The following is a 17,926-nucleotide window of genomic DNA, read 5'->3' as shown; positions in this document are numbered from 1 at the left end:
ACAGACTGAGAAACACTGAGGACCCAGAAGATCCCGGAAGATCCAAGTGTGTCATATAAGGCATACTGAAGAGGAAGGCCAACTGGCTAAACATTCCTCCCCACCGAGCCTTGACTATCACCTCTGACCTTCCTGAAACCCACGGAGAGGCTACCATTCCATCCTAATACCAATAGTATACCTTATACTGACCAGGCTGTGCTAAATACTCAGCATTTTGCTCACTGGTTTTTATATATCATTTACCTCTTACAATCATACCTTGAGAAAAGTCTCATTACTATTTTCGTTTTATAGATGAAGCAAAACAGGTTCAGGGAGTTAAGTTAGGACCAACGACTCTTCAGGAGTGAATAGTAGGGCTGACATGCACCTGTTCCCAGAGCCCACCCTTTATACTCGATGCCATGCCATCCCTTCAGGCTGCCTCAGCTGGCTGTCTGAGCCCCTGCTGGTACCATTATCCAAGCACACGCACTATGCAAGTACCTCCCCATCACTTCCCTGTGAAACCCCAAACACTGAGGTTAGGGCATTGGAGACATAGAGTGATTGTTAACTGAATTAAATTCAATTTGATTTAAATTCAGTTGAGATTGATGGCCTTGAGAATCACTCTGCCTAGGCACAAAGTTTCGGGTTGGCAGTACTAATTTTGTAAGCCTAAATATAATATTCAAGCTCTGTGCTTCATAAATTACACGGGGATAACAAGTAATCAATCTCATAGGGTTGTTGAGAGTAATAAATGAATATTCATCCAGTGTCTAGAGCAGTTCCTGCCACATAACAACTATAGATATAAGCATTTACTTGGTTCAGGGAACTGAATTGACAGATTCATTCAAGACCTCTAATCATGATCAAGATGTTATATTTTCTACATCTCAGCTTATAAATTTACAAAATTGAAAAGTTAGAAAATAATCCGTGAAGATCCTTCACTTCAACAACATGAAACTTGACCAGTAATTTGTGCCTTAAATTTTATTATCTACTCCATATTTTAGATCTGGAGATATTAAAGTACAAATTATTGCTATAATGAAATATTGTGTGTGTGTGTATACATATATAGTATACGCGTGTGTGTGTGTGTGTGTGTGTGTACACACAAACAATATTGAATGAATCTCCATTCAATCTCTCATTTGTTTATGACTCTGTCCTTTTATTCCATTGCTACAGGGCTTCCTGTGATTCCCCAACAACACCCATGGAAAACAACACAGAAGTGACTGAGTTCATCCTGCTGGGACTAACCGATGCCCCAGAGCTGCAGATCCCCCTCTTTATCGTGTTCACCCTCATTTACCTCATCAATGTGGTTGGGAACCTGGGCATGATGGCGCTGATTCTCCTGGACTCCCATCTCCACACGCCCATGTACTTCTTCCTCAGTAACCTGTCTCTGGTGGACGTTGGTTACTCTACAGCTGTCACTCCCAAGGTCATGGCTGGATTGCTTATAGGAGACAAGGTCATCTCCTACAATGCATGTGCTGCTCAGATGTTCTTTTTTGCAGCCTTTGCCACTGCGGAGAGTTACCTCCTGGCTTCAATGGCCTATGACCGCTATGCAGCCGTGTGCAAACCCCTCCATTACACAACCACCATGACGACAGGGGTGTGTGCTTGTTTGGCCGTAGGCTCCTATGTTTTTGGCTTTCTGAATGCTTCTGTTGATGTTGGAGATACATTCCTTCTCTCCTTCTGTAAGTCCAATGTGATCCATCACTTTTTCTGTGATATTCCTGCAGTCATGGCTCTCTCTTGCTCTGATAAACATGTCAGTGAGCTGGTTCTTGTTTTTGTAGCAAGCTTCCACATCTTTTTGGCTCTCCTGGTTATCTTGATTTCCTACCTGTTCATTTTTATCACCATCCTGACGATGCACTCAGCTGAGGGATATCAGAAGGCTTTGTCCACCTGTGCCTCCCACCTCACTGCAGTGTCCATCTTCTATGGGACTGTCATCTTCATGTACTCACAGCCCGGCTCCAGCCACTCCATGGACACCGACAAAATGGCATCCGTGTTCTACACTATGGTCATCCCCATGCTGAACCCTGTGGTCTACAGCCTGAGGAACAAAGAGGTCAAGAATGCTTTCAAGAAGGTTGTTAAGAAGGCAAAATCATCTCTAAGCTTCACCTCTTAGGGTTGTAGGATCCACAGTAACCCAGTTCCATTCCTGTCAGTTCTTCTCCGTGCACTTACTCAGGGGTTACAGCCCACACAGCATTTAAATTACCAACATGATACTTTCCTCTTCAAAAGCCTGTCACTATGAAAGAAGATAGCATGTCCAGTTGTGTAACATCTGGATGAGAATAGCCACGAGGACCTTATATATTTAATGATCATGCTTATCAGGAACCTTATGAATTATAATTGATATATTCATATTGTTCACATTTTCTCCACCATATGTTAATGAAAGTATATTTGTAAAACAGGGCTCAAAACCATGAAAACAAATGCACGCAAGGATCCTATCTGTGTAGATACATACAAAAGTGGAAAATTTGCTTAAAAAGTAGCTAGAGTTGTGTATAATACCCAGTGCAACTAGTGGATTGTTGAACACTATATCAAGAACTAATGATGATGTACTATATGTTGGCTAACTGAACATAATAAAATAAAATAACAAAAAATAAAAAAGAATTATCAACATGTAAAAAAGTAGCTAGAGTATGGCTAGTTTTTAATACAAAAGTTAAAATAATTAATTATTGGATCAGAGTATAAGTTAACGTCTAGCATTTTTTGTTTTTTTTCTAGTTTAAAAAATTATTCCAGAATCATGGAACATTACATCAAAAACTAAGGATAGACTGTATGGTGACTAACATAACAAAATAAAAATTATTGTTAAAAAAAATAAAGACAAAGTGGCTAAAAAAAATATTCCAAGAGTCTAAAATGAAGAAAAACATGACATGGATTTTAAAAAAGATTTTATTTATGTGTTTATTTGAGAGAGAGAGAGAGACATAAAGAGAGGGAGAGAGAAGGGAGAGGGGCAGAAAGAGGAGGGAATCTCAAGCATACTCCAGGCTGAGCACAGAGCCCAACATGGGCTCGATCCCACAACCCTGAGATCATGACTTGAGGTGAAATTAAGAGTCAGATGTTTAACTGACTGAGCCACCCAGATGCCCCATGACACGGATTTTTAAATGAAAGTATGTATTTTTTTATTTAAATAAAAAATTTTTTAATTAAAAAAATTAAAAAGCATGTACTTTTTGTTGGAACATTTTTTTCAGAGCTATATGTCTGAGCTATAAAATCTTGAAGGAGTTAATATTTGTGTCTTCAGAAAGCCGTTTGGTAGAAAAAGTAATGAGAATTTTCGAAAGCTAGAAGACCAAGGTTTAAGAAGGGATCAATTGATGATAAAGAAATTTCTCAATCTTTCTGTGTAGGACTACCAACTCTTTGACTTTGTGATATAAATGCATGGAGTAATAATGATGTCATCCATACTATGAGACAGCTAATGCCACTCATGCAGGAATACTTTAGGTTCAGATAAATTATGTCTTGCTGTTCTCCTATTCATTCCCTCTTTACTCACACTGAGTTTCCTGTAGTTTCTGGACAATCCAAGCTCCTTCCTGTCTCAGCATCTTTCTACTTGCCAATGCTCAGAAAGCTCCCTTACTTCCCTTAGGTCTTCGTGTAAATGTTTCCATGCCATAGTCATCCCACCCCCCATGGACACTGTTCTCAACTTGCTTTATTCTTCATGGTTCTGATCACTCCTCAACTATTTCTATTTTTTTGTTCATTTGTTTATTCATTTACCTATCTACCTAGAATGTACACTGCACAAGAAGAGTGATTTTGTCTTGTTTACTAACAACTTCATCCCCAATACATAAAGTATAGCCTGGTTCACACTAATTTCTCAGTAAACATTTGTTAAATTAATCAATCAATCAATCAATCAATTGAGCTGTGAGTCCAACAGTTAATATATTTGAACTACTGATAATTTAGTTCATTACCTATTATGCATTCTTTAGAAAAGAATTCTAGAACATTTCATATGACACAACTAGTTTTGGGGCACTTGGTGGCTCAGTCAGTTAAGCGTCTGACTCTTAATTTCTGCTTAGGTCACGATCTCAGGGTTGCGAGATCAAGCCCTGTGTCAGACTTGACGCTGAGCATGGAGCCAGCTTGAGTTTGTCTCTTTCTCACTGCCCCTCTCCCTCTGCATGCTTGTGCTCTCTCTCTCTCTAAAAAAGAGGGAAAAAAGCCACAACTATTTTTTCACTCACTACTTGTATTGCCCAGATTTGGAAAAATTAATCTTTTGCAAACAACATTGTCAAATGGATAACATATAACCAACTTTTAAATTAAAATTTTCTCATTAAATGGCAAATAACATAAAATTAATTCTATTTACTAAATCATACAAAGGCAAAGTATATACAGTTTCTTAATTAAGAGAGCTTTAAAGTAAATTATGAAATCAGGTAAGAAGGTTATGCCAACTTTCTGGTTTTTAAGAACTACTTTAAGTAACCTACTAGCTTTATATCTTCATATACATTTTCAATCAGCTTGTTAGTATTTCCAAAATTCTTCCTCAAATTTTCGTTGAGATTAAGTCGAATCTGTAAATCAACATGAAAATGGCATATTAAAGTCTTCCGATCCATGAACATGAGACACCTTTCCTCCTGTATAGCTTCTCCCTGATTCTTTTCATTGGTGTTTTTGGTTTTCTACTTTCCAGTACGGCACATGTTAACTTAGATTCTACCTAATTGCAAATTAATGACCAGGGGGCCCTGCACACAGTCTGATTCCTCTACAATGACATCTTGTGGAGCCCTGTTGGGATTTCAGAGGATAATGATAAGAATGAGTAGGGACTTTTAGAGACATGGAGTTCTCAGGGGAACAGGACCCCTTGAGGGCATCCAGAGTTCCTCATCCAACTTACTTGCAGAAGAAGCAGTTTACTTCTAGGGACTTTGTTTGAGTTGTTAAGTGAGCACACAGATACATTGTCGTTTCTTCTTTTCCTATTTTTGAGAGACATTAGCTCTATAATATAAAGTTCTCACATTTCTGTATGCCCATTCCTGAGAGTTTAGAAAAATGTATGCAGTACCCACCCAGATCAATATACAAAACAGCCCCATCCACCCAGAATTGTCTCCTGCTTCCTTTGTGGTTAGCCCCTCCCATCCCCCCAGACCCTCATAACTTCTGATCTGCTGACCCCCCATATAGTTTCGCTTTTCACATTGTCATAAAATGGAATGATAACAATATGCAACCTCTTGAGTCTGGCTTCTTTCACTTAGCTCAGTGCAATTAAGATGCATGCATATCCTTGACTGTATCAGTAGTACGTTCCTTGCTGTCAAGCTTCATTCCTTTATTGAGATGTAATTTATCTATCATAAAACTCACCAAAGTATACAATTCACTGGTGTTTAGTATACTTACAAATTTGTGCAATCATCACCCTAGTTAATTCTTGAAGATTTCCCTCACCTCAGAAACACTCTACACACCCAACTAGCAGTCAATGTTCATTCCCTTGCAACCCCCTTCCTCTGGCCCTAGGCAACCGTTAACCACCTTCTATCTCTATGGAGTTGCCTAGTCTATACATTCCCACCATGTCTTGTGTAATATGAGATCAATTGTGAGAGACCTCTTCCACTTGTCATAATGGTTTCGACGTTTATTCATATCGTATCATGCACCAGTACTTCATTCTTTCTTGTTGCCTGGAAATACTCCTCAGCATGACTAAACCACACTTTGTTTATTCACTCTTCACTTGATGGGCTTTTGGGTGCAAGTGGTGTTAGTGTTTTAGGTATGGGTGCTCACAGAAGAGCCTTGGAGCTGGTGTTTGAGGAAGGCATGAACACAGCTCTGGGTCTAGTGTGTGGGTATTCCTGTGGCCACGGTGGTTCCAGTGTGCTAGGTGTAGGCACTAGTGGAGTGGCTGTGCAGTGGAGGTAACTATAAAATAATGCAGAAGAAATTAAGGAAGATCTAAATAAGTTGAAAGACATGCCATGTTCATGAGTAGGAAAATTTAGTTTTAGTGTAAGATGTCAATGCTATCCAAAGTGATCTAGAAATTAAATAAATTCCTTTCAAGATTCTAATAGCTTTTTTGGCCAACACTAAAATGCCAATCTTAAAATTAATTTGAAATTAGAAAGGACCCAGAATTGCCAAAACAAGCTTGGGAAACAAAGTCAGAGGAATCACACTTCTTGATTTTAAAACTTACTACAAATTTACAGTCATAAAAACTGTGTGGTAATGACATTAGGATAGACTAATCAATCAGTGGAATAGAATTGACAGTCCAGAAATAAACCCATACATATGTGATCAATTGATTTTTGCAGGGATGCCAAGTCCATTGAATGTGGAAAGAACAGTCCCTCCAATAAATGGTGCTGAGACAATAGGATTTTCATACATTAAAAAAAAATTAAAGTTGTATCCTTACCTCACATCATATACAAAAAGGGGACTCAAAATGGATTAATGACCTAATATAAGAACTAACCCATAAATTTTTAAAGGAAAACATAGAGGTAAATTTTCATGACTTTAAATTTATGTATGGACTTTTAAATATGACATCAAAAGCATAAGCAATAGGAGAAAAAAATAGACTAATTGGACTTCATCAAAATAAAAACACCAAGAAAGTGAGAAAATAACCAAGAAAGTGAGAAAATAACCCACAGAATGGGAAATACATTTGCAAATCACATGTCAGATAAAGGTTTGATCTTTAGAATGTATAAAGAGCTCATACAATTCAATAATGAAAAAAACAACACAAATTAAAAATGGGTAAACATTGCTGCTAAGAACATTGGGGTGCATATGGCCCTTCTTTTCACTACATCTGTATCTTTGGGGTAAATATCCAGTAGTACAATTGCTGGGTCATAGGGTAGCTCTATTTTTAACTTTTTGAGGAACCAAACTGTGGAAGGAGCTGAGATGCCCTTCAACAGATGAATGGATAACGATGTGGTTCATATATACAATGGACCTCCTTCTTTCTCTGCCTCTTTGCTTGCTTGTGCTTTCTCTCTCTCTCAAAAAAAAAATTAAACATAGAGTTACCATATGACCCCACAATTTCACTTATAGGTTTATGCCCAAGAGAATTGAAAACATACATTCAAACAAAAACTGGTATAATAATACTCATAGCAGCATTATTTACAATTGCCAAAAAGTTGAAACACCCCAAATATCCATCAGCTGATGTATCAAATGTGGTCTGTCCATATAATAGAATATTATTCAGCCAGAAAAAGGAATGAGGTACTAACACATGCTAAAACATGGAAGATCCTCAAAAATATTATGCTAAGTGAAAGAAGCCAAACATAAAAGGACAAATATTGTATAATTCCACTTTTATGAATTAGCTAGAATAGGTAAACCAATAAGAAAAATGATTACTTGTTTACAGGACGTTAGGGAATAGGAGGAATGAGGGTAAACACTAACATATATTGGGTTTAATTGTATGGTGATGGAAGTGTTCGGGAAGAAGGTACTTGGATGTTGCAAAGCATGAATATGAAAAGCCATCAATGGTAGACTTCGAAATGGTGAATCTTATGTGATTTATATCTCAGTAAAAAATACTGAAAATAAAAAGAATGAAATTGAGCCCCTTCTTCACACCACATACAAAAATTAACTCAAAATATAAACCTGAGTGTAAAAGTTACACCTCTAAGATTCCTAGGAGAAAATACAGGAATAAATCTTCATAAACTTTGGTTGGACAAAATCTTTTTATGTATACTACCCAAACCACAAGCAATAAGAGAAAAGATATATATATTGGATTGCATCAAAATTAAAATATTTGTACTTCAGAAATCACCATCTAAAAAATGACAGGTCAATCTAGAGAGTGAAAGCAACTATTTGAAATCTTATATCAGATTAAAATCTGACAAAGAGGAATGAAGTATTGATACATGGTAAAAACTGGATGAACCTTGAAAACATTATTCTAAGTGAAAGAAGCCACTCACAAATGATCACATATTCTATTATTCTATTTATATGAAATTTCCATACAAGGCAAATCTATAGAATTGGCTTTGCGGTTTCCTGGGGCTGGGGTGCAGGTGGAAGGCAATGGGAGTGACCGATAATCAGTACAGAGTTTCTTTTCCATGTGATAAAAATGTTCTCAAGTTGTGGTGACGATTGCACAGCTCTGAATATGCAAAAAAATCATTGAATTATAAACATCAACAAGTGAATTTTATTTTTTTAAGAATTTATTTATTTATTTTAAGAGATTATGCCCAAGTTGGGGGGGAGGGAGAGAAAGAATCTCATGCAGATTCCACGCTGAGCATGGAGTCCAATGCGGGGCTCCATCCCAGGACCCTGAGATCATGAGCTAAGAGAATTGAAAACATACATTCAACTGACTGAGCCACCCAGGCGTCCCAACGGGTGAATTTTATAGTCTGTTAATTATATAACAATAAAGCTGTAATTTTAAAAAGACATAATAAATGATAAGGGGACCAGTACTCAAGGATCTGTTAAAAAAAAAAAAAAAGAAAGAAAGACACACAGACAACAAAACATACATAGCTTATTATATGCGTATTAGGGCAGGATAGACTTTGTCATTTGCAATAGCAAATCAGCCCCAAAGTCCAGGATTTAACACAACAAAGATTTATTTCTTACTTCTGCTGCTACGTGCCTCTCTGCATGTGTTCATTCAAACCCGCAGCTGGTGGAGGCTTTGTCGTCTGTAGCTACCCCCCTGGAACGGGGGTACCGTGGCAGGGGGAGGCAGAGGAGAGGCAGTCCATAGCTGTGTACTGGCTTTTCTATACTTCAACCCAGAAATGACACACATCACTTCTTGTCCAACCCATCACATGGAACTCGTTCATGGCTCTACCTGGTTGCTAGCAGACGAGGAAACGAGGGGAGCAGATGCAATGTTTGAGCACCACTATTTTTGTTCCACATAATGTATCATTTTTTACTGATGGTAAAGTAGTAGCGCTTAAATTTATTGACCTCTTGATATGTGCTGGACATCTCATTAAATCTTTAGGACACTCCTATGAGGGATATATAGTATTATCCTTCTTTTTATAGGTGATACTTTGAAGTTTTGAGAGACTGGATAACTTGGCCAAGGTCACCCTGCAACAGGGGGCAGAACTAGAATTTGAAGGCAGGCCCCATGACTACACAACTCAGACTTGCAGCAGCTACATTGCACTGCATTGATGAAGGAGAGATAATTCTACCTGGTGCTTGTTTATGGTCAAAGATGACTATGCAGATGAAAGAATGGATCCACACCCTTAGTTCTAAAAATGGGGGGGAATCCCCCCAAATATCCCTGAATCAGCTCTGTAGGTTAAGATAAATGAGTATTTTGTTTTAAAAAACTTTCCTGGAGGGACGCCTGGGTGTCTCAGTTGGTTAAGCATCTGATGCTTGATTTCAACTCAAGTAATGATCTCAGGATTGTGAGATCGAGCCCCATCTTGGGCTCTGTGCTCAGTGTGGAATCTGCTCGAGATTATCCCTCTCCCTCTGCCCCTCCCCACCACGCACTCTCTCTCTCCCAAATAAATAAATAAATAAAATCTTTTAAAACTAATTTAAAAATATAAATAAATAAATAACATTCCTGGGGATAATTGGAGGCCTTTAAGAAAGATGTAGATTTGAGAAAGCTCGCGTGAGTTCCTGACATCACCCAAGCCAAGATCTTAGTGAGGTTTTTTATTTTTGTTGCCTAGCATGGCTATGGTACTGCTGATTTGCCGATTGGAGGCTCCTCTCTAAGCTTCCATTCCCTTGTGTCTTCAAAAGCTCTCTCAGCTAAAATACACACAGACGCTATCCTCTGATAGGTCCTGTCAGGTTCAGGTCAGAAGGACCAATCCTGGATCGGGAGCCTCCTGAGATATCCACTCACCCAACACTAAATGTTCCCCTGAGATCTGTGGTATGAAAAGATCATTGTCTCAGCCCTGGTGTTTGTAAGGGCACAAATTATGTTCTACAGCACAGCGCTTCTCCAGCATGATGCTCCCCTGGTTAGGGACTTCCGGTCAACAGTGTGGCCATGAAGGTTTTCCGTACTCCCAACTTTGTATCCTCCTTTGTTCCTAGGACAAAAGTAAGTATCAAGAAAACACACAACCGTAACCGATTAGAAAGGAAAGGGGCTCTAGAAGGTCCAACGATGTTCATTTTACAAATGAGGAAAACAAAGCCAAATCAGCTAGATCACAGATCCCCTGTTAGCTGATCATTCACCACTCTCTCCGCTGATGGCAATCAGATGTCTTAAATGAATGGTTGGGGTGACAAAGTCAAAAAGGGAGATCGCGCCTCCTTATTCCTTTTATTTAGAGCATGCTAGAGGAATAGCAGTACAAATACAGCTCCCTTTCTGAACCTCAGGAGTTGTACAACTTTCAACATCTGTTTGGGTATCTTGAGCATAAAGTCATTTTCTTTGGGAACGTCAAAGTTTGGATTTTCAATATTATGGGCTGAATATCCTGCAGTAACCATGAGATGAGATAGACCGTGGAAAGTAATGGCTTAGAGTGCTTGACTAAAATGTTAGCATCTTTTATGCTTTTCAAAGAACTTTCATATTTCTTGTCACATCAGAGCAGAAAAGCAGCCTATGAGGAAGATGGACAGTGTTTCATTGTGAATTAAGAAGATATGGGCAGCATCAGGTCTATACCCAACTGATTATCAACAGAACCAGGATCAGAATTGGGCATGTATTTGTGGTAGAGTGGTATCCACACCCCTACATCTCAAATTCCTGCATCAGAAGAAGCTGTTTTGTGTCCTATTATACCTACAGACTGTATAGATAAGAAATTTGGTCAGTATGTTGGCCAATCTTGGTACATCAGTTACAGAAATTAACTTTTTTTCAAAACTAAATGCAATTGGATTCACATGTGCATTTGGGCCAAATCTAGAAACTCTAGCCAGCACAGACATTTACGAATTGAAGAACCAGTCTCAGAAGGAAGTAACTTCATTGTCACTAGGGTGTTCTGGCACATACCGGACACTTTCATGATAATTTTGTAATACTTTATACATGCATTTATAAAAGCGCTTACCACGTTGGGGAGATAATTTCTAGAGCCGACTGACTCTACCCCTTTAAGAAGTCGGGATCATGTTATTCATTTTGTAATGCCGGCTGCTGGTGCAGAGGTGGCTTATGTGCCAAGGCAGCTATGAGGAGAACAAGAGGGAGTTATCACCGAAAACATGCCACGTGCTAGGCATCGCGTTAGTAGAGCTCCAGAAATCACTTAATTTCATCTTTTCAGCTGTGTAAAGTCGATACATTGGGCATTATATGAACTAGGTCTTTCACAGACAACGAACTGAGGTTCACAGAGTATAAGTAATGTTCCCAAGGTCACATCCCGTCTAGGCTGCTAATCAGTGAGTGACATTTATCGGTACTTCTATGGGTCAGTTATACATGGCATAAATAGTCCCCTTAGGCTTTTCTTCTAAATGGTTGTATTAGATCTATCACCTGACACATTTTTTCTGCGCATTTTTTCTTTTAGGTTTCAATCCTATCTGTCTCATTTCTACCGACTACTTTTGCACATCACTCCTTAATTGAGATTTTGATTGTGCCCTGCATTTTCCTAATTACTAATACCTTTTTGCTTATAATTGCCTATTTATACAAATGTGCTTACCAATTCATGCTTTTATCCATGATGTTTCTTCTACCTAGTATAGTAATAGTTGTAGTAATAGCTTGAATTACTTGAGTACTTGCTGTGTAATTGACATTATTTGAAGTGTTTTGCGTGATCTAAGTTATTCTATTCATCTACTTCAAAAGATGAAAATTGTGATCATTCCTGCTTGAAAGATCAGGAACCTGAACCACAGGAAAGATGATTAACTTGACCCACTATTTTGAGAAAGCTGCTTAGTATTATGGAATTTATACAATATTGGCTGGGTTCAAATCCCAGTTCTACCACCAGATTTGCTACTTTGGCAAGTAACTTACTTCTTTAAGCCTCATTCCCATTTGAAGTAAAACTGGGGTAATAATAGTATTTGCCTCCCAGAGTTGCTAAATGAGTTAATATATGTGAACAGCCTAGAACAGTTTCCTGATACAAAATAAGTACTATATAAGGATTTGTTATTATAATAACTAATAATTGTTATTATATTTCTTGAGTCTCCAAAGCCACCACTCAGGAGTAATCATCTCCAGAGGGTTTTCCTTAGTCCTTGTGTTGGGCTAACCATACATCCCTTCTACTTCCAAAGCTCCCTGGAAATACATACTTCTACTTTAGGAATACATTATGGTGAACATATCTTTTGGATAATAGGTCTCTCTCACAAGGCTATTTGTAAAGGCAGGGCTATATCATATCCTTCCTTCATTATGAAGGATTTTTAATCCAACATAAATGAATGTGATAGGTTCGAGTGAGAAGTGTCTCTTGGGTTGGGAGGGCTTCTCATACTTATACCCAGGGCAGCCATAGTAAGCTCTTAGCTAAGCTGCCATAGGAGGTGAGCACAACCAGATACACCAGAAAACATGGATGGACATCCATGGCTTGGTTGAGGATACAAAGTCTCTAGGTGAGAATGAAAGTGACTATTGCATCTCCCCCCATTCTTCGTCCCCATGAATAAAGCAAAGACATGGGTGGTGGTAAGAGATAGAAAACATCAGCCTAGGAGAAAAAGGGTGTGACAAAGAGAGAAAACAACTAAAGTTTTGCTTCCACCTTTTGGAAAGCCGTTTCTTCTTTTTTAGAGTTACTGAAAGACGCCAAAATATAGCTAAGAATGTGCCAGAAATCATGAAGTTTCCTTCAGAGGCCAATGGTTAATGTGGAGCACCCAATTGAGGGCCCTCGCAAATTAGAAAGATTAGAGCAGGGCCCCAAATCACTGCATATCTTCAGCCATTATGAATATTATGAACAAGTCAGTGAGGGGTCCCTCAGAGACAGGGAATGTATTTGATGAAGCTTGTCATATCATATGCCAGTGACTTTCTTTTCTATTCTGTTGATTAAGCTTCCTATGTACTTGTAATAAGAGTGCTTTCGAGGTACGGCAAGTAGTGGGAAAGAGTACTACTGGTGTAGTGTAATAGCGTGTACCACACAGCAGGCAAGCTGAAATGTGCCTCCAGAGTCATAAGGACATTCCAGTGTCCTTCCACATCACTTTTAGACGAAGAGCCGCACTCAACCCACCCCTTCCCGGTGTTCAGTCCAACTTGTTGCCCACGGACTCCTGCCCTTGGCAGAAAGCTGACACATGTGGACAAGAGGCACTGTTCACAGTCAGTTCCCATGCTAGTGATCAAATAACATTTTCTTGTGTTTGCCCATCTTGTCATAGGTGGCTCTCATGATGATTCCCAAGTGACTTTGATGGAGAACATCTCAGAGGTGACTGAATTCATTCTTGTGGGGTTAACAGATGCCCTAGAGATGCAGGTCCCTTTATTTACAGTCTTCACTATCATTTACTTCATCATTCTGGGTGGGAACGTTGGGATGATCGTGTTGATTCTGTGGGACTCTCGTCTCCACACACCCATGTACTTCTTCCTCAGCAACCTCTCCCTCGTGGACTGTGTTTATGCCTCAGCTATCACTCCCAAGGTAATGGTGGGGTTTCTCACAGGAGATAAGATCATATCCTACCATGCGTGTGCTGCCCAGATGTTCTTCTTTTCAGCCTTTGCCACTATTGAAAGTTTCCTCTTGGCTTCAATGGCCTTTGACCGCCACACAGCAGTGTGCAAACCCCTGCATTATGCCACCACCATGACAAGTGCAATGTGTACCTCACTGGCCACTGGCTCCTACATCTCTGGACTCTTGCAGGCTTCCATCCATGTTGCCCTCACCTTCCACCTCTCCTTCTGTCATTCCAACATAATTAATCACTTTTTCTGTGACATTCCCCCACTGCTGGCTCTTTCTTGCTCTGATATCTATGTGAATGAGATTGTGCTCTTCACATTGGCAGCATTCAATGTCTTTTTCACCCTCTTGGTTATCTTGAACTCTTATCTGTTCATTTTTGTTGCTATTCTGAGGATACGCTCAGCTGAGGGACAAAAGAAGGCTTTCTCCACCTGTGCATCCCACCTGACCACTGTTTCCATCTTCTATGGGACAATCATCTTCATGTATTTACAGCCAAGTTCTAGTCATTCCATGGACACAGACAAAATGGCATCTGTGTTCTACACCATGGTCATCCCCATGCTGAACCCTGTGGTCTACAGCCTAAGGAACAAAGAGGTCAAGAGTGCATTTCAGAAGGTGATTGGAAAAGCAAAGTCTCCACTGGGTTTTTCCTACTAATTAAAAATAACATGCAAACCATGTGATACTTCTATTGGACTTTTAGTACCTAAGAATATTTTTTTGAATTTTAATTCTTTCTTGTCTTTTATTTCTCTGAGAAGTTCCTTCTCCAATGAGACTGGTTCTATTCATGCTTTGGGAATGTGACTGGGCAGGAAAAATTTTGGATATTTTTTTCCAGAAAGAGAATGTTGCTTCTATCTTAAAATGAAGATTATAGTCCTGGATACTGTAAGATCCTAGACTACTACTACATTGGTCTAAACATCTTTGTAGATGAATCTCTAAAGTGTATGGTACCAGAATTACATTTTTAATTACTAGAATTCAAAATAACTCTATGATTTTTGCATATGGTATGGTTCTCAGACATTCATGCTCTTAAGAATTACCTTGAGAAACATTGAAATGTGGAATTCTAGGAGCTATCCAGATAATTTAACATAGTATATTTCTGATAGAGCCTAGACATCTATAGAGTTATCCCCCACTATTCACATATACCTGGATCCTGAACTTAGCAAAAATGCCAGTGGTGAGCGTAGATAATGAGGGATACTATTTGAGCTTAATCTACTTAGTGCCTGAATTTCAGAGAGAAATACATAGTTCAGAGGGTGAAAATATATCCATACCTATTCCTTAACAGCGTTCTCATAAAGTTCATGTAAGAGACTATGGATAGGGAGGACTGCCTGCATTCTAACAAGCTTCACCTGTATTCCAGGTGAGCTTGGTGTGCAGATCACACTTTGAGAACTGTGTCCCTAGAGCAGCAGTTCAAAAACATTCTTGCAAGACCAGCAGCATCAGCTTCACTTGGAATTTATAGAAATCCCCACCCCAGACCTACAGATTCAGAAACTCTAGGAGTATAGCCCAGCTATCTGTGCCTTAGCAAGCCCTCCTGGTGACTCTGAAAGGTTTGGAAACCACTGGACTCAACCTAGTAACACTAATCTAGAACAAGGGTTCTCAACCTTGGCTGCACATGACAATAATCTAGAGGAGATTTTTAAAATACTGCTGCCTGAATCCACCTCCAGAGTGTAGGATCTAAGGAAAAGACCTGGACACCAGGAGATTGTCAAATGCAGTCCCTTCCTCAGAGCCTGGTATAAAGAGGGGATTGAGACCAAAGAAAAGAGTATTTATTTAGCATCTAGTGCCTGCTCACTATCTGCCTATGTGAACTCATTCAGATCCCACACTACCTCTGAGGGGATCAGCCATATAGAGAGGAGGAAATGGAGGCTCAGACACAGGCAGAGGGTGGCTAAGTGAGAATTTTGAACCCAATTCTGTGGGACCCCAAAACACACCCTTTCCAGTTTAGTTCAGCTAACAATTGTTTAATAGCATAATACAATGTAGTGGGCATAAAGGATATTAGGGTTAAGAATTTTTCTTTTTTGAGGTGCCTGGGTGGCTCAGGTGGTTGAGCGTCTAACTCATGATTTCCAGTCAGGTCATGATCTTAGGGTCATGGGATCGAGCCCCATGTCAGGCTCTATGCTCAGAAAGGAGTCTGCTTAGAACTGTCTCTCTCTCCTTCTCCCTCTGCCCTTCCCCCTGCTCTCTTTCTCTTTAAAAAATAAAAATAAAATATAATTTTTTGAAAATTTTTTCTCTTTTATCAGGGACCACTAGTCTTCTCAGTACAATACAATTATCTTTGTAACGAAAGCGTTAAGACACAAGGAGACATGAAAAGTCACAATAATATTGATCTAACATCTCCTTGAAACTGTTCAAATCTCCTTCAGTGTTGACATTCTGAAGACCCCAAATCCCCACACTCATCACAGCTCTAAGCAAGAGCACATTAAACAACATTGGTCTTTGAGGTCCTCAGAGGAATGTAAAGCAGACCAGAGCGCATGTGTTCTATCCATGCATTGCTACTATTACAATGAAGCCCTTGCTATCTGGGAAGGTCTGTCATCCCTGTTTGCTAGAAGCTTTATGCTACAGACTCACTTAGATAAAGCAGCTGAGCTGGGAAACCTGCATGTTCCAGTGAACATCTATTTTTAGGACGGATGATCGTGAACCTGAACATTGGATGTGCTCCCCTTCAAATCCCAAATGTCTCATCACCTTACTGGAAAGAAATAGGAAAAACAGTAAAAGGTGAATGTGTGCCCAGAAAGCCTCCATGCCCTGACCTTCTAAGTCCTGGTGGGCTTGTGTGGGGTATGAGTCACAAGGGCTGTATATCACATTCAGCAGACAGGTTTAGACCATGATTTAACCACGTCTAACACCCTGTGGGGGACAGCAATGGAATAATGTAGCAATTCATCTCCTCTCAAAGATGTCTGTAACTTTTTAATAAAAATGTTTAATAAATGTATACAACTAAAAGTTTCTGTCCGATTATTTGTGGGAATGGGAGCTGGTATAGACAGGATGTGTGCCCCCAACTTTCATACATTAAATCCTAACGTCCCATGTGATGGTAGTAGAAGATGGTCTTTCAGAGAAGACAGTTTAAGTGTCTGGTGAAGGTGATGAATGCTTTTAAAAAAGAGATCCCAGAGAAGTCCCTTGCCCCTTCCACCATGTGACAAAGGAGCAAAAATGCAGCCATCTGTGGACCAGGAAACAAGCTCTCATCAGACAGCAAATCTGCCAATGCATTGACCTTGGACGTCCCAGCCTCCAGAACTGTGAGAAGAAATAAATTCATGCTGTTTATGAGCCCCCCAATCTATGATGCTCTGAGTAAACTAAGACACAAGCATCAGGAACAGCCGAACGAACTCAAACCCTCCCCCAAACTAGTAACTGTCACTTTGATTTTAACAAGACACTGAATTCCAGATCAATAGCGAGGGAAAATCTTTTTAGTTGAGCCACAGAAGAATGAAATGATATCCTTGGTCACTCAGGTTCAATCAGGCCAAGTGGGAGTTTTCTACAAGTCAAAAGATGATCCCTGGACCTGGCATCTGACGGGAATTGTGCACGCCTGAGGATTGCTATTAGCTCATACATCTGCCCTTTCATCTCTACCAGGCTTGATTTTTAATAGGAACCATTAAATGTTTATTCAGTGAAAAATTAAACTAATGAGTGAGGGAGTGTGTGACTGGGTGATTACATGAGTGAATAAATGAACGAGTGAATGAACTGAGATTGAGTAAATGAGTCAGCACCAAGCTGGGTCCCTGACAGCTAATTACAGGACTCATGATTTGCTCATTTTATGTGCCCAAATCACGGAACCTCTCAGATCACCACACAATGTTCTTTCTTCCCTCATTCCTTAAAGTACAAAGCATATTCCTTCTCACTAACTAAACCCAATGCTTTTGTGTTAGGATAGAGTCCACCCGTCACCCTGCAAGCTTTTGAGGCATTCCAGATGATCACAAAATTCAAGAAATTAAAAATGATCAGTTTGAGTCTAACACAGGGAAACAAAAAATAACAGGATGTCTAACCCTTATAGGAAAACC

General features: G+C 39.5%; 2 protein-coding genes across 2 annotated transcripts; both read left to right on the top strand.

Annotated features, from left to right (window-relative positions):
• Positions 1–1,216: 1,216 nt before the first annotated feature.
• On the top strand, positions 1,217–2,161 carry LOC113246421 (olfactory receptor 5B2-like). The gene has a single exon (XM_026487031.3). It carries the CDS (start codon positions 1,217–1,219, stop codon positions 2,159–2,161), a length of 945 nt encoding a protein of 314 aa, XP_026342816.3.
• An 11,350-nt stretch (positions 2,162–13,511) lies between these two features.
• On the top strand, positions 13,512–14,459 carry LOC113246403 (olfactory receptor 5B12-like). Its single transcript, XM_026487012.3, has one exon. It carries the CDS (start codon positions 13,515–13,517, stop codon positions 14,457–14,459), a length of 945 nt encoding a protein of 314 aa, XP_026342797.2. The 5' UTR covers positions 13,512–13,514.
• The last annotated feature ends 3,467 nt before the right edge of the window (positions 14,460–17,926 follow it).

Source organism: Ursus arctos, unplaced genomic scaffold (genome assembly GCF_023065955.2).
Source record: "Ursus arctos isolate Adak ecotype North America unplaced genomic scaffold, UrsArc2.0 scaffold_23, whole genome shotgun sequence".
NCBI classification, from domain to species: Eukaryota; Metazoa; Chordata; class Mammalia; order Carnivora; family Ursidae; genus Ursus; species Ursus arctos.
The sequence above is the reverse complement of the archived record's forward strand: the minus strand, read 5'-3'. Positions and strand labels throughout refer to the sequence as shown.